General features: G+C 36.5%; 1 protein-coding gene across 1 annotated transcript; it reads right to left on the bottom strand.

The window, feature by feature from the left end:
* Nucleotides 1–11,678: 11,678 nt before the first annotated feature.
* Nucleotides 11,679–15,679, bottom strand: hpxa (hemopexin a). Its single transcript, XM_087803926.1, has 10 exons — nucleotides 15,580–15,679; nucleotides 14,746–14,888; nucleotides 14,587–14,664; nucleotides 13,871–14,028; nucleotides 13,007–13,160; nucleotides 12,667–12,879; nucleotides 12,492–12,587; nucleotides 12,300–12,430; nucleotides 12,090–12,237; nucleotides 11,679–12,014 (listed from the first exon to the last, which is right to left on the bottom strand). The coding sequence occupies exons 1-10, from the start codon at nucleotides 15,639–15,641 to the stop codon at nucleotides 11,785–11,787; spliced, it is 1,413 nt and encodes a 470-aa protein (XP_087660052.1). The 5' UTR covers nucleotides 15,642–15,679; the 3' UTR covers nucleotides 11,679–11,784.
* Nucleotides 15,680–17,371: the final 1,692 nt, after the last annotated feature.

The following is a 17,371-nucleotide window of genomic DNA, read 5'->3' on the forward strand; positions in this document are numbered from 1 at the left end:
TATTACATAATATAATATTACTATTATTTACAGCTATTATACACTATATATAAAACTGTTATATACAGCAATTATATACTATATATAACTATTATATACAGCTATTATTTACTATAAATATTACTATTATATACAGATATTATACACTATATATATAAAACTATTATATACAGCTATTATATACTATATATAACTATTATATACAGCTATTATATAGTATATATAACTATTATATACAGCTATTACATACTATAAATATTACTATTATTTAGAGCTATTATTTACTATAAATATTACTATTATATACAGCTATTATATACTATAAATATTACTATTTTTTACACCTATTATATAATATAAATATTACTATTATTTAACCCATTATATTATATATTATGTTATATATCATATTGAATGTTTTATTTTTTTAAATGTAAAAGTAAATAAAAAATAAATACTAAGTAAATAACCCAAAATACTGTTGAACTAATACTGAATTATAAAAAATAAGAACTAATTGTAAGAGTTAAATGTGAAAAACTCTGAAGGTTTCTAAAGTGTCTGATCATCATCTTCCCATACGAGCCACATCGAAGCCACACGTGTGCAGTGTGTGTTTAAACCACAGCTGACCCACTGAGACGTTTAGCTACAACAACAACAACACAAAAGAAAACGCAAAAGTGCCACAATGATGCCATCCAGGGCGCACAAGCGCAGCATTGTGGACGTCTGACACGCCGGATTGTTCCTGGCAGACTACGTTGCCTCACAGCAGCTGGGACGAGCTGGTCGGGGGGGAAACAGGCCGGACTGTCATCGTGAGGAATGATGCAAGTTGAATTACATCACACTCCACTCTGCTGTGAGCACTTCGACACTCGTGCAACCTCCGCGGGAGAAGATCAGAGGCTCAAGGACGGACTGAAGGTGAGAAGGAAGTGAAACGACCTGCTGGAAGATCTTTGTCAAGAAATAAAATCAAACCCTGAGAGGTCGGTTGAGTTTTCAGGTCCAGATGATAGAATTCAAGAAATAGAAAGTTTTTGAAACACAAAATAAACTTTGCATTTTGTTTAAATGTTTTTAAGTTTGTGTTGCAATAACAGAGTGAAATCGTCCTGAGTTTATATTCCATATGTTTATCTTTTTTGGGGAATTCTTTATCATTCTTTATCGTTTTTATAGTGAATTTCCTCCTCATACAGATTCCATACTTTATTTTTTTAATGGCAAAGATGATTTTAAATTTTGCTTTTTATATATATATATTTTTTATTTATTTAAAGATTGTTTTTTTTAAATGTAAAATAAGAAAAATATATATACAGTATAGTACTTGAAAAAAAGTTTTCCCACTTTATTTCCCATTTAAAATTAACAACATGTAGAAATTAATCTTTAATTTATTGTTTCTTTTTGTCAGTTGGTGTTATTCAATTTGGTTCCGGCTCTAGAGAATAAATGATAGAAAGATAACAATAAAAATAAGACAAAAATGAATAAAAAACAAACCATAATGACAGCAAAACATTTTTTTTTATAACAGAAACAATAATAACAAAACAACAACTAAGATAATAATATTAATAAATAATTATTTTAATTAAACTAAGATTCAACTTTTTATTCAAAGTATTTTTTCTTCTCAAACAACATATTCAAAAACATTTAAATTATTTTTATTACAATGTGGGGCTCCGCCCTCTAAGCGCTTCGCTTTTGGCACCGTCTCGGGGGTTAACCAATAACGAAGCGGTTAGAGGGCGGAGCACCAAATGAAGTACAAGAACAATTATAACAGTAACAATAACAACAAAACAATTACATACAATATTAGTGATAAATATTGTTATTTTAGATTAAACTGTTTATTCAAAGTCCTGGAAAATGTTTTTTGCTATTATTTCTAATCTAACATAAGCAGCATATTTTTTTTTTTTTAAAGTTATTTGTCAATATATCTGTTTTTGGCAGCAGAATTAATTTATACAATATATATTTTGTTTATTCTCTAAAAAAAACTACTGATAAAACTACTAAGAATAAAAACTCAAATAACAACAACAAAAATTGTAATAACCAAAAAAACGATAACAAAATCCAGGAAAAAACATTTTAATAGAAAGAAAAAAACCAATAACAATGACAACAACGATAATAATAGTAATAACAAAAGTATTTGTAATAACAATAGTAATAGTAATAATAATGTTATTATTTTCGGTTGTGTTTGATTTATTCTCTAAAAGGAAAAATAACAATAATAACTTTACTAAAAAATAGTAACAACAACTAAATAACTGCAACACAAACCGTAATGACCACAAAAAACAAAAATAATAACAACAAGGTAAATAATTATAATTATAAATAATTATAATAGCAAAGAAAAACAATAATAATAACTAAAAACAACCACGAAATATATCAGAACAAACAAAACTTACAAGAAAAATTATAATGTCAACAGTTACAATAATAACAATATAATAACAAATAATATAAAACAATTGAGATAAAAATAACAACCACAAAATAAATTAAGAGAATACGAATATTAACATGAATAATGATTATAAAAATGATGTTATTTTATGTTGATTCAACTCCAACAAACAGGCTAAATGAAGACACACACTATTGCAGCGTCTCCTAATAGCTAATAAATGTCAGTGTGAGTCTGTGTGCGATTGTCTTCTGCTAAATAAACAGTTGCGACTCCTCATTAGACGACACGGTCGGAACACACACCGCCGCCACCGAGTTCCCCCGAGGTTCTCACCGAGGACGACGGTGTGTGTGTGTCTTCAGGTGTGTGAGTCTCTGCATATGTTTGTGTATACGTTTGGTATTCATGTGCTCGCTGGTGCCCCCGCAGTCTTCCTGGGGGAAATTAGTGCTCGGTCTCCAGGTTCGTCCCTGATGTTTGCTTGCCTTGCCAGGTGCACACACACACACACACACACACACACACACACACACACACACACACCTCTACCACCGGGACACACACCAGCCATTTGCTAAATACTCGGGCTGTTGTTTCAGATGTTTTGCTTCCGTCTCTTTGGTAATGTCGGCCGCGCTCGCTAATTGGACGACAGTATATTTTCTTGGTCTTGGTGTTTTCTGCTGGAACGACGAGATTATTCAATTTTTTTTTTTTTTGTGTCGACTCAGCTGCTTGTAAAAGTGTGTCTTCGTTTCAGCTTCCGATTGAGTGAGCATCTCGGAGCTAATGGCTACATTCAAAAGCAAGTTTTCTTGTTTACGTGGCGAAGTTGTGTAGTTAAACTAAAAATAATGTATAATCAATCGCATAAATTGCGACAATTCTTTTGCATTTTACAAAGTTCACATGTTTTTAGTAGCGCGTTATTTGTGAATCCATTTTCATAAATGCAAAAACAAGATGAACAAAATATAGAAAGAAGTCCAACGTTGAGGCGACGACAACCAACAGTTTGCAGTCCTGACTCCACCACCAAATATCATAACAAATACATAGGATGAAAGGATGATGTTATTCTATTGTATGTTAATCCTTTTCTTTGTGTTATTTCCTTTGCACGTTGTTCTTTTATTTGCACTTTGCAATTCTTTGTTCTTTGTTCTTTTATTTCAACTTTGTCATCCCTTGCATTTTTTTTCTTTTATTTGCACTTTGTCATCCCTAGCATTTTGTTCTTTTATTTGAATTTTGTCCTTTGTTCTTGTTTTTACGAATCTATCGTTTGATTAATAGACTCTATCTAATCTAATCCAATCTAGTAAAGAATTATTATTATATATTATTTGATATATTATTATATATCAAATAAATATTAGTCGTCTGGAGCCTATTCTATGAGAAGACATGGTGTCGGAGATGTGTAAATATCAGGAATATATCAACAAAACCTAAACTATATGAATATAAAATGTTGTAATGATCTCTCATTTCAAACTATTTCGTCATTTTTCCTTTTTTAAAAAAAGAAAATTTGTACCTAAAGGGCCATTGAATCATATTTTTGTTTGTTGTTTTTGTTGATATTAAATCAACTTAATATATTAATATTAAATGAAGGATATATGATGAGTCAACCATTTTACAATATTATATAAAAAAAAGAAGGTATTCTTATCATTTTTTGGTCCCTTTTGTATTTGATTTACAAAATTACAAATGTGGCCCCCAATGTCTCACTCATATGCTAGTCGAGGGAAGTTCATGTATTAAAACAGGAAGTAAAGGCAGATCTTGATTTCAAAATAAAGTCCATTCTAACGATGCAAAAAAAAAAAAAAGTTCAACACACGTAAATATGATGAGAAAAATAAAGAATCAAAATAATAATTTCACTCCATTTAGTCGTTTTCTTTTTTAATGATATTACATTTCAGCCCATTTCTCAGAACCAACATGGAGGTTTTAAACCAAAAACAAAAACAGGATCAAACCAAACTATTAACATTAAGTAAATTAAACAATAGCGTGATTTGAGCTTTATTTTATTTTTTTTGGGCTTTTTAAATATTTTGAATACTACTGTATTCAAATAAAAACTTAAACACCACAAATATAAAAACAAAACAAAATGAATACATTTCTGTCTCAATAAAAGACATTTATTGAAACGTATATCGACCAAGAATGTACAAAATAAAATCTGAATAAAGAGAAAATAAATCATTACATCATTGTGTACTATTGAGATCCACTTTATACCTCTTACAAATTTTATCAAATTTTAATTGTTCAAACTTTTATCAATTTGGCTCGTGTCCGAAATGCGGGCTATGTTCTATCTTTCTTTTATCTCTTCCACGATTTCTTCTATTCCTCTTTTTCTACCCTTTTATTCCCTATTCACATGACCTTTGACCTTTCGATAAATTCATCTACTCACACCTAGAAACTTCATTTAACTTTAAAAACACTTTTGTCTGCTTGCTACTACTAATTATACTTTTACTACTAGTTCTAATAAGGGTTTTACTACTTCTACTTTTACTATTAATTATTATACTACTTCTTCTACTCCCACTACTACTTCTACTACATCATCTACTTCTAATTCTACTACTACTCCTTCTTCTTCTATTTCTACTAATAATTCTTCTACTTCTATTTTACTACTAATACTACTACTACTGCTTTAACTAATTATACGTATACTACTTATTCTACTACTAATTCTGCTTCTTCTACAACCTACTTCTTCTCCTATTACTACTACTTCTACTCTACTACTACCTATTGTACTACTAATACTATTACTTCTACATCTACATCTACATCTACATCTACATCTACATCTACATCTACATCTACATCTACATCTACATCTACATCTACATCTACTTCTCCTCCTACTACTACTACTACTACTACTACTTCTACGTCTGCAACAACTTATACTACTACTTCTACATATACTACTACTTCTCCTACTACTACTACTTCTCCTACTACTACTACTTCTCCTACTACTATTACTTCTACATCTACTACTACTACTTCTACGTCTACAACAACTTATACTACTACTTCTACGTATACTACTACTTCCCCTACTACTACTACTTCTACTTCTCCTACTACTACTACTTCTACTACTACTACTTCTACTTCTACGTCTACATCTACGTCTACGTCTACGTCTACGTCTACTACTACTACTTCTACTTCTCCTACTACTACTACTTCTACTACTACTTCTACGTCTACAACAACTTATACTACTACTTCTACATATACTACTACTTCTCCTACTACTACTACTTCTCCTACTACTATTACTTCTACATCTGCTACTACTACTTCTACGTCTACAACAACTTATACTACTACTTCTACGTATACTACTACTTCCCCTACTACTACTACTTCTACTTCTCCTACTACTACTACTCCTACTACTACTACTTCTACTTCTACATCTATGTCTACGTCTACGTCTACGTCTACGTCTACGTCTACGTCTACGTCTACGTCTACGTCTACGTCTACGTCTACGTCTACGTCTACGTCTACGTCTACGTCTACTACTACTACTACTACTTCTACTTCTCCTACTACTACTTCTACTACTACTACTTCTACTTCTACATCTATGTCTACGTCTACGTCTACGTCTACGTCTACGTCTACGTCTACGTCTACGTCTACTACTACTACTTCTACTTCTCCTACTACTACTACTACTTCTACTACTACTACTTCTACTTCTACTTCTACATCTACTTCTACTTCTATGTCTACGTCTACGTCTACGTCTACGTCTACGTCTACGTCTACGTCTACTACTACTACCTCTACTCCCACTACTACTACTTATTCTACTTGTAGTACAAATTATTTTACTTTTTTCTTTTTCACCTTCTTTGTATTCTTCCTTTTCTTCTTCTCAACCTTTTTCAGTTTATTTCAACGTTTCTACATCAGTATTTTTCCTTCATGCAATCATTACAACTTTTTCCACATGTTTTCTTTGAAAACTAATTCAATACTTTCAAGCATTTACACACTCTGACATTTACAGATTCAGCATTCACACTGTATTTTAATTTAATTTCCTACTTTTAAAAGCTTCTGGCCAGACTGACCCTCTTGACCTCCAGGAATTATGTCGTATTACCTCTCGACACTTCTTTAAAGACCTCCTCAAACTGATGTTTCCTCCTCATCTCTGGAGCGAGTCTGTCACCGTCGACCCTCTGGTCCTCCTCCTCCGTCGGATCCCTGGAGCTCGGCTCGTCCTCATTAGCAGGTATTTCTCACATGTTTGTTAATTGACTCTCGCTACCGTCGGACCACCTGCACCTCCTCCCTCTCTTCCTCTCCTCCCTCCTTCCTCCCTCTCTCTCTCTCTCTCTCTCTCTCTCTCTCTCTCTCTCGCTCATCTGTGCTTCCTAACAGCCACTAATTGTCATCATAAGGCCACGGTCCCTGTCACAACTGGAGAACAGACTGTGGACCGACAGGGTGCAGCCTGGCTCCTGTGGCCCCCGGGAGGCCCCGGAGACGGTGCCTTCAGGGGGCCAGGGACGGGGACGTCGGCAGGAGAAGCTAATGAAGACAGACAATCTCACCTGCCAAGGTGGAGTCGCTCGTCTTCAGAACGTCTAAAGTCATTCGACAGAAGAATTAAAAATCCACTTTAAATAGTATAAAGTTGTTATGTCTGAAACTCATTATGTGAGGTTTTCATTTTTTTAATAAAATTGCAAAATTATATGATGACAGTTTGCAGCTTTAAATAAGAAAAACGCATTTTTATTTAATGGAAATAAAATTTAGTTTAACAGTTATAATAAGACTTTTCTTACATTATTGCAGAGGAAATAATGAAAAGATGTCATACCCGAACAAAAACAAAGTATTTTTTTTAAAAGAGAAAGAAAATAAAAATGCTTCACAGTCGAATGGCTCAACAAAATGAGAGACAGAATTATTTCTTTTTAATTGTGCAATTAAATTAAGTGATTTTTTTTATTTCTTTTTACACTTTTTGATTAATTTAATATAAAAGGAAACGATATACAATCAAGCCAAACTTTTAACAAAATATTTTTCTAATTAAAAGAATGTATTATTTTAAGTTGTTTGTCCTCTTTTTTTAATGTTTTACTTTACTAAAGTATAAACCTTGACATTAATTGACTCACTAACTGTGTTAGTGGCCAGAGGGAAATACATTTAATGAAACAGGAAGTCTACATGTCAAAATAAAATGCATTGTGAAATTTTTATTTAATTTTTTAATGAAAGCTATTTAAAGTTTAACAGTAAAAATCAATGATATACTTATCTTCCATAAATGTAAAGGTAGAACAATGAAAAGTAAATGAAGGAATAAAAAAAAAAAAAGATACTGCGACTGATTGATGATTTGCAAAATAAACAAAAATGAACAAAATAAGAGAAGACACAAAGTGAGGAAACTGCCAAAAATCACATATTTTCTACCAAGTTCTTTTAAGATTTCTTTGAAATATTCAAATCAAATTAATGTAAAAAGAAACTAAATACATTCAATAATTAAATATTCTATACACAAAAAATTATAATGAAGTTAAACGAGGTATTAAAACAGGAAGTAAGGCAGATTGAGACTTTATTTCAAAATAAAATGCGTTGCAATGATAAAAAAAATGGAAATTTTCAACACAAATGAACAACGAGATAAAGAAAATGGGAGATTTTGAGGTTTACTTAACACTTTGATCATCTAAAGTAAACCATTTAAAATTTTAAACAGTTAAAATTAAATTTTGCCTATAAATACAAAGGTATAAAAACATATTTTAAAATAACAAAATAATGTTTTCTAAAACAAAAAGAAAATAAACATTAAAGAAGAGATTAAGGAAGAATGGAGGATGTACAAAATACCAAAATAAAACAAGGCAGATTTCGACTGTTTAAATTTCAAAATAAAGTGCGGGGTAACACACTTAATAAACAACAAGATAAATACCTTTTTAATTGTAGGGTTTTTGTTCGATAAAAAGAGTCAATTAAAGGTGTGAGAGTTACAAGAATCTGACTCTCAAGTTTGTTTTTCCAAAAGTCTTAGAAAATCTCAGAAAATCTCTGAGACGTCTTGAAGTTCATCCGAGTGTGTGTCAGAGCATGTGTGAGTGTGTGTGCGCCAGTGGGACTCTGTGCATCGTGGCATGTGTGTCCTCAGCATGGGGGCTCGCCGGGGGCCCCTGGTCCTGACCAGCTGGAGGCTCAATCTGTTGAGGGGGGGGGGGCACAGGGGGGCTCAGCTCTGTGGTGGGAGGTCGGCGCTTGGACCCCCGTAACAAGCGCCACAGACCGTTTGGCCCCTTCTGACCAGGATGGTTTGGCAGGTCCGGCCGGGGACTGACAGGTCGGTGCAGGACCCGGGAGGAAGGGGAAAGGTGAGGGGGGTCTGAGGAGAGGGTGTGATGGACGAGGAGGGGGGAGGATGTTGACAGCGGGGTCCGAGAGAAACAGCGGCGTAGAAATGTCCAGGCACTTTGCCAATGACCGAAGGGAGAGTATTGATGACCTCCTCGACACCTACCCCGAGCTCCGACTGACCAGGTCTAAAACTCCTCTTTACTCTCCTTTAAAGTGTGTGTTTTTAGTGTGTGTGTGTGTGTGTGTGTGTGTTGTTGCTGCTGCTCTCTGACAGTTTTTGACGCGGGGCAGCGAGGTTACATCTTAGGGACTGTTTGTAGCGGTCACCGGTTCCGCCGAGGGGACGCTGGCTGGCACCATCTGGTCAGGAGATCCGTGGTATCTGGCACCATGTTGGCCAATGTCCATACCAGCTTGTAACACACACACACACACTCAAACACACACACACACAGACACACACAGGTTAATTGTGGCGACAGGCTGAGAGCAGATGTCCTTCAAACCGTCCAGTTAATTAAGCGTCACCATCAGACAAACACACAACACTGTCTCTCCTCTGGTCGAGTTCAGGCTATTGTGTGTTTGATCAATTTAATTGAGTTAAAAGTTTACATTATTAATTAAAGAACATTTTGCTTAAATTAATCCATTTTAATTATTTGTTACCTTTTTGGTTTTAACTCTTATTAAACTCTTATTATCGAGTGTTATCTCGTGTTGTTGTGGTATCTTCACAAACACATTTGTTAATTAATTAGAGCTTGTAATCCATGCTTTTAGATTGTTACAATTGTTATGGTGTCTAAACAAGAAGGATCTGTCTCACCTGCAGTTCATACAAAACTGTGGAGCGAGAATTCTGACCTGATCTAGTAGAAGAACTCACATACATACACGTAGATATCTGGGCTATGACTCACTTGATTCTTGGCTTGATGACCACTTTCCAATGACAAAAGAGTAGATTAATAATGAATAAAACGAAAGGTTTGATCAAAGGTAGAAAACGCTAGAAGAAATATTCCAGTAGTTGCCGAATAACAAATCAACTGTCTCGAATGCAGTTCATTCAAAACTCTGCAGCGAAAATAGCTGCTCTAGTAGAAGAACTCACATTTCTCCCGATCCTTAAATCTCTTCACTGGCTTCCAGTTTCTTTCAGGATCATCTTTAAAATTCTGGTTCTTACTTTCAGATCTATTCATGGTCAGACCTTCCATCAGGGATCTGATCCAGACTTACACCCCAGCTCGGGCTCTGAGGTCTGTGGATCAGAATCTACTGATGGTTCCTGAACACACTTCAGGACCAGAGGAGAGAAATCCTTCCAGACTGTTGCTCCTAAGCTTTGGAACGATCTCTATGTTTGATGATCTACTGACTCCTTCAAGAAACATCTCAAGACTTTTTTTATTTGTGCTTTTTTTCCTTGATTTTCTGGGACTCCCGTGTTTGTCTCTATGTTGTCCTGGCCTTTTAAGGTTTTTAAATGTGTATGTATTTTCTCATGACCCTGATCTAGAAAGGCGCTTCACAAATAAATATTACTTACTTACTATTTGTTTTTGGGCATTCGGGTCATTGTGACCCGGAGATAACACAAGGGTTAAGAAATACATACAATTGTTGTGAGACATTTTTCTTTCTTCCTGACATTTAAAGGGGAAACAAAGGAGGTGTCAGACATGAAAGAGTTGACTCGTGGCGTGAAGAGATCGTCTGTGCATGAGCCAATGAAGTCAGAGAGCTGGACTCGTGAGAATGACATCATCGCGATTGTCTCAGTGTAAACATGAATGAGCGACCGTGGGTCACCGGGGACGACGAGCAGGGGCATCTATTTCCATTCATCCTGTTTATTATTGTTATTATTATTATCTTTATTACCGATAAATATACAAGAAGTACAGATTTGGTGTCCTGAAGAGAAAAGAGGGTTTGATTCTGTTATTCTGGGCTTCTATTAAATCTTATATTTTTGATAGTGATGAAGATTAACACACACACACACATATAAATATATATATATATATATATATATATATATATATATAATTATTATTAATATAATATAAATATGTATTATTTATTATTAATTTATTTTGTTTTGTTTATTGTATAAATGATCATTTTATAATATAATAATAAACGCAAATAAAAACATGTTTTTAAAATTTAACAGTAGCACAGAATAGACCTTTAATGTCTCTTCGGGCAACCAGAAGTTTAGTTCTAGTATATCTATCATTAAAAATGATAATAAAAAAATAGTAATTATAATATCTATATCAATCTTTTTTAATAAACTGTCAAAATGCCTCCCCTTTATTGTTTAATAAAGGTTTGAAATAATAAATAATAACATGAAACGATGAACATTTCTTTCTGGAAAATGTTTCCATTTTCAGTGGCTTTTTTGTCTTGCTTTTTTTTTCTGTTTTGGTTTTTTGTTTTCTACGAAAGATGGCGCTCTGTTTAATTTTGATGAATAAGAGACGATAATTTAACTGATAGTGACATCTTTCGGGCTTCAAGCTGAAAGTACATGGTTATTTTAGGAACTTCCGCTTTTCTATAGAATTTTTAAATTCATGTAACGACCCATCTATTCGGTGATTATGCACGCATGGGCCACTAAGTGGCGCTGTTATCAAAGCCTTGAGAAAGAAGCTAAAGAGTTTTTTTTATTCTTAATTCAAAGCAAATCTATCAATTACTTCTGTTTGATGTAGTTTCTGAAACACAATTCATCATCTTGCACTTCCTCCTCATGACCACGAGAGGGAAACATAGGTCCTTACAAGAGTGTATTTATTCACAGTTCAAGTGGTAGAAAAAATAGCTTGTAAAAAGATGGAAAGCGCGGTCAGGAAGGTTTGACTGTTTTTCCATGACTCTCCTCAGTGGTCGCAGCCAAAGAGCTCCTGGGAGACTCTGACGGGCTCAGCCAGATTTCTGCCGGCGACGAGCAGGAAGACGGTGGGATGGTGGTAGAAGTGGTTCCCGACAATGACCCGGACTCCATCGGGGCCGCACATGGCGGCGTCAATTCTCTTGTAGGCGGCAATTGGACGCTCGTTTGTTGCCGTGCGAGGGCTGGACTTCATATCCACGTCAAAGATGTGATTCCCTAAAGTTAAAGAAGATGTGAGTCAGATGGTGCTTCGTGAGGTTCCGTGCGGTGATCATTGGTGAAATGAAAAACCTTTGATTATGTGCGCGATGTGCGAGTCTCCACAAACGAAAGCTGCGTCGATGTGACCCTCTATGCCCAGCTCTTCCTTCACGGACTTGGGGTAGCCGTCCAGGTGGGTGTGAGGCTCGCCAACTTTGTAAACGAAGACATTATCGTCCTGTGGAAGTTTGTTTTGGTTTTACAAAAACTGTAACATCAGACAATCTTTGGGAAGCGCACCTTGATCATGTACAGGTGCTCCTCGTAGGAGAAGACCGCGTCGACGTCACTGTGCAGTTCCTTGAAGGCGCTCTCGATGGTGTCCGCCTTCAGCGGGGAGTCGTCGGCATCTTTACGCAAGAAATGGTGACCTGGCGAAGACAGCGTTCATTTATCTTTTCAAACTCAGCATCCTTCGGTATTATCTGGTACCTCTGAAAGCATAAATGTTCCCGGCTTTATCCGAGGTAATGGCATCCAAGTGCACTCGGCTGCAGCGCTCCCTCTCCACGTGGTCGCTTCCATTACCTGGTGTCAGTGAACAAGGTCTCCACCAATCCTCGTAGTTACATATCGTAATATCTTGACTCTTTTAACGGCTACTTACCAAACTTATCGCATCTCATGAAGTAGTCGCGCGCTTCCTTGGGGTACTTGCCATGAACCTCCCCAGTCTTTGGGTCGAACTTGGAGACCATGTGTCCGTGGAAGCAGTAGAAGTGCTCCATGAAGCTGAAGGCGGACGTGCAGTTGGGCATGGAGGCGAACTCTTTCTTATCTACCGCCTTGGTTTTGTAGTTGAAATGGTAGATATCCGATCCTAGAACATTGTTAAATGTGTCGATTTCTTTTTACTGATATTCTCCCAACTAGATACGTTCCAAAATCTTCAGCAGTCGTCGGCAGAGAAGTGTTTTGGATGCACAAGTAGAAAACATTGCACTGACCCTTGAAAAAGATGACGGTGTCTTCATCGCATTGTGGCTTTGGGCAATTAACAGCAGCATCAAGGTGGTCAGGAATACCAGGGAAATCGTCTGAGATGTCCTTGGGGTAGCCATCCTCAATCTTGCGCTCGTGATAGCTGAACACTTTGTTGTCCTGTTGTTAGCATAAAACATGCTAATTAAGAGGTCAATTATTTTTCTTTCAGACTTTCTCTTTCTGTCCTCCTCGCCCAAAACCAGGACCTTCATCATTCGCTTTTTCCTTCTTTTCTTCGTTCCTTCTTGCCACAATTTCCGAAATTCTTGTCCAGCATATCCTCTGTCTCTCAAAGTTTATAAGTCCAAACAATTTGACTATTGTCTCCTTAACTTTAGCACCAAACTACTCCAAGTGGAAAACAAGAACAACACAATGGCCTAGATATAAGAAGAGCCTTCAAAATTTGGAAGAAGTCAACCTCTGTGAGATGTTTTTGGGTGGGAATTTTTCTTGTGGTGCCAGGATTTCCTTGGCTGTCACCCAATAATGGACAGAATAAGGGGGATTGTTTTTAAGATCTGTCTGAGAAGACCCGCTTTCGTAATACATCCTCTGAAATTGTATATGACAAATCAGCTGTCAAACACAATGAATTGGTGATGCATTTTGTGGGAGTCGCCACCTAGAGACCTGCTAAGGTGGGTTGGAGACCCAGGGCGAACTGGAAAGGCTATGATCTTCAGCTGGCCTGGGTAACGCCTCCCTGCTAAAGCTGCTGCACATGTGACCCAGCATCTGATAATCAGTGGGTATCATGAAACATCATCAACCCATCTCTAGCTTTGGTCCTGAGTGCATATGACTACATAACAACATCAACCTACCAAGAAGAAGAATATGCGTGCATGCTTCTCAAGGCTAATCTTGTAGTGCATTTGGAAAGCAGCGTCCACGTGGCCCAGGTGGTGGTGGTCGTCCATATCAGGGAAAGACTCATTGGAGAGCTCAGCCTTTCCATGGAAGCCCTTGAAGACGTGATCCCCTGGATGAAAAAGAAATACAGGAAAAAGAAACCATTTGTAGTGGGTTTGGCTAGAGGGGAGGGACTGGAGATTAAAAACAATTTCACTCACGGACCACAAAGGTTTTCAAATGAATTTCCCGTAGTGATTCACAAATAAACTCTAAAGCGAACTGAGAAGCAGATGGAGCAAGAATGCTACTCCCCAGATGCAACACTTATAGACTCAGGGACTCATTCACTCCTCATGCAATTAGATAGTATAATTCTGAATTTTGGGGCAGGAGTGGAGTGAAAGTATGATGTTCTTTTATTCTATCTTAATCTTTGTATCCTTTTCTTTGGTCTATGTTCCTTATATTTGCACTTTGTCAACCTTTGCACCTTGTTCTTGTATAGAGAGAAAGGGCAACAGTTTGTGTGGTCTTTCTGATGCAGTTTATTCATTCCATGAAAATCGTAGCATCTTCAACTCTGACTCTTCTCAATCTGTTTCCTGTTGTTCTATCAGTGATACTGTCCTTAAACCATCAATAAGAGATAATACATTCTCAAGTCACTTATTTTCCAGGAGCTCACCTTTGAAGAAGTAAGGAACACCCTCTTCGTTCACAGTGACCGCGTCCATCTCAAGGCCCTCGCAGCGATCGTAGACATCTGAGGAGAGCCAGGTATCGTTTCAAAACCCGAGAAGAAAATCCTATTTATATCTATACAGAGAAAAGGAAAGATATATACGTGTTGCATGATGTGCATGGTCGTGGCCGTCATGATCGTGTCCGTGGCCGTCATGATTATGGTCGTGGCCGTCATGATCGTGTCCGTGGCCGTCATGATTATGGCCGTGGCCGTCATGATTGTGGTCGTGTGCATGGTTATGCCTGGAAGAAAATAGATTTTGTGACATTGGGTCCAGACTACAGCTTAAGGAGAGAATGTGAGGCTGTTTGCTGACGACATCATTCTGTTGCCTAAAAACTGCCTCTTGAACTATTGAGCTTCTATCGTTCTTTCTTTTTTTTTAAAAAGTGTGTACAGCTAAAAAAGCAAGTTGATGTATGACAGAGGATTGTGGGTAGTTACAGGGAGATAATACCAACCTTGCTAACCTTACGTTTCTAAGACGTTTTGATAGCTTTTGTTTAGGACGAAGGTCGTTTTTTTCGGATCTATAATCCAATGTTTAATACTTTTGTAAAGGAGATATAAGACCATCGGTAATTCTTTTTTTTTGTCAGCTACAGAGAATTTGAAGTATTTTATTCATACCTCAAAGGTATTTTACCATTTGTCGAATCAATTTCTGTGGTTTTAACAACTAAAATAAAAGTACTTTAACAGTATAGCATCATGAAAACCACTTGAACGGAAACCAGTTTGTTAGATTAAAAATTATTATACACTATACGTATATGCCATACTTAAATTAATGCTAAAAGATAATCAAAATATAAAGTAACACTCTGCATTGACCATTTGTCTCCATAAGGCAAAGTATTAAGACCCAGAAGTGACGTCGTGTTGGAGCGACGGAAACGGACCCGAGTTTTGACCGTTTAAAGTTCTACTCACGTGTCGGCCAGTGTGAGAGCCAGGGCCAGGCAGAGGCACAGGACTCTGGTGAGCATCTTCATGCTGAGCGATCCCTCTGGTTTAAGAATACAGAACCGTGACCAACCTCTGCCGACTCCCTCCCCTTTATATCACCGGCCGGTTTACATGTAGGGTACGTCGGGGACAAAGGCTTAGGAGGGTCAGGAGTTGTCCAAACATACCGATGTTTGCTCTGCCCACCCAAACAACCGATTCTGGGAACGATACCAGGAACAGTCAGAGGCGATAGTTCAGTGTTTGGCTTGTAATGCATAAATAAATTCAACTTTCAATGTCAGTTTTCTGTTTGTTTTCTCTATTGCAGTTATAAATAACCAATAATTATTAATGTTCAAATTTAAATGATTAAGAAGATTGCATGTTTCTACCTGTGTCACATATTAGCTCACAAGTTAAAAATTAAATAACTAAACCTTTACCTGCTTTTTACCAAAATTATTTAGTACATTTTTATTTACCACCAGTTTATCAAATGGCTTATTTTTATCTTAACCAATCTATTCTATGTTAATCTTTGTATCCTTTTTCCTTTGTATCCTTTTCTTTGCGTTGTTTCCTTCTACTTTGTCATCCGTTGCACTTTGTTCATTTGCTTGCACTTTGTTCTTATTCTTGTTCGAACTTGCTGTACCGAACTGAAAACCCCATCCATCCATCCATCCGTCCATCCGTCCATCCATCCATCCATCCATCCATCCATCCATCCATCCATCCATCCATCCATCCATCCATCCATCCGTCCATCCGTCCATCCGTCCATCCGTCCATCCGTCCATCCGTCCATCCATCCATCCATCCATCCATCCATCCATCCATCCATCCATCCATCCATCCATTAATGTTAAAGTAATCAAACCACATTTTCAGAAAACATGATTGGATTTTATGTTGTGTTTTGGAGTTTTTTACTAGATTAAACAAAGATTTAAAGACACTTGTGTGGCTGATATCTGCTTCTGCTCACGTGCCCAAAATCTCCCTTTATTGCCAGATTGGCCATATTGTAAAGTGGTTACAAGACGTTGCAGGTTCAATCCCAGGTCTGGATAACATAGTGTTGTTTTGTCACATTGTCGGTTTGCCGCATCACAGCCTACTCCCATCATTGTGCAATTGCGTAAACGGATACAATTGTTGATAGTGACTTTGGATAAAGTGTCTGCTAAATTTATTGATGTGCATGTGGTTTTTTTTTTGCATGTTATTTATTTCATTTTTATTTCTCTTTTTTTGTATCGAGGGAAAAATAATGGCCTCTGTTGGTTGATGTCAGTCCATAGTAGAAAAGGCTTGGGAGGACAATCCGATTCAACACCCACCCACGCAAATATCTTTTATGTTTTTTTGGAAAAGTCTTGCCAAATAAACCCTGGTATGTTTTGTGTTGGCAACAAGGCTTAACGTGAGTCATTCAGGAACACCAAGCGTGTCCAAACTTTGCCGCGTTACCCAATAATCCACTCTGTCAAGTTGAAGCAAAGGACGAGGAGTTCCCCCTTTCTTTCTTTTTTTTTTACTGAAACAGTCGAACAAAGAGATTTAGTTTGTGTTAAGTGTGTGTCTTACGAAAAAATGAATCATAGTTTCCAACAAAGATTTGGATCTGAGATGCGTCATATGCTTCTCGCTAAAATTACCTGAAAAACTAAAGAAAAATTAAGCCTTAAATAATGAATTTATAATATTTTTCTATTTCACATTATTTGTACTTAAAACAAAGAAAAGAAAATTAAACTTTAAATATGCTGCG

The sequence above is a fragment of the Callionymus lyra genome, chromosome 12 (assembly GCF_982586985.1).
Source record: "Callionymus lyra chromosome 12, fCalLyr1.hap1.1, whole genome shotgun sequence".
In the NCBI taxonomy this organism is placed as follows: Eukaryota; Metazoa; Chordata; class Actinopteri; order Syngnathiformes; family Callionymidae; genus Callionymus; species Callionymus lyra.

What these genes read in the sequence shown, in the direction of transcription:
- hpxa (XM_087803926.1), bottom strand. Translation starts at nt 15,641, where the DNA reads ATGAAGATGCTCACCAGAGTCCTGTGCCTCTGCCTGGCCCTGGCTCTC. An exon ending in TGTTCCTTACTTCTTCAAAG is followed by an intron (nt 14,029 to 14,586) that starts GTGAGCTCCTGG and finishes TTTTTCATCCAG; the next exon opens with GGGATCACGTCTTCAAGGGC. An exon ending in CATGAGATGCGATAAGTTTG is followed by an intron (nt 12,588 to 12,666) that starts GTAAGTAGCCGT and finishes CACTGACACCAG; the next exon opens with GTAATGGAAGCGACCACGTG.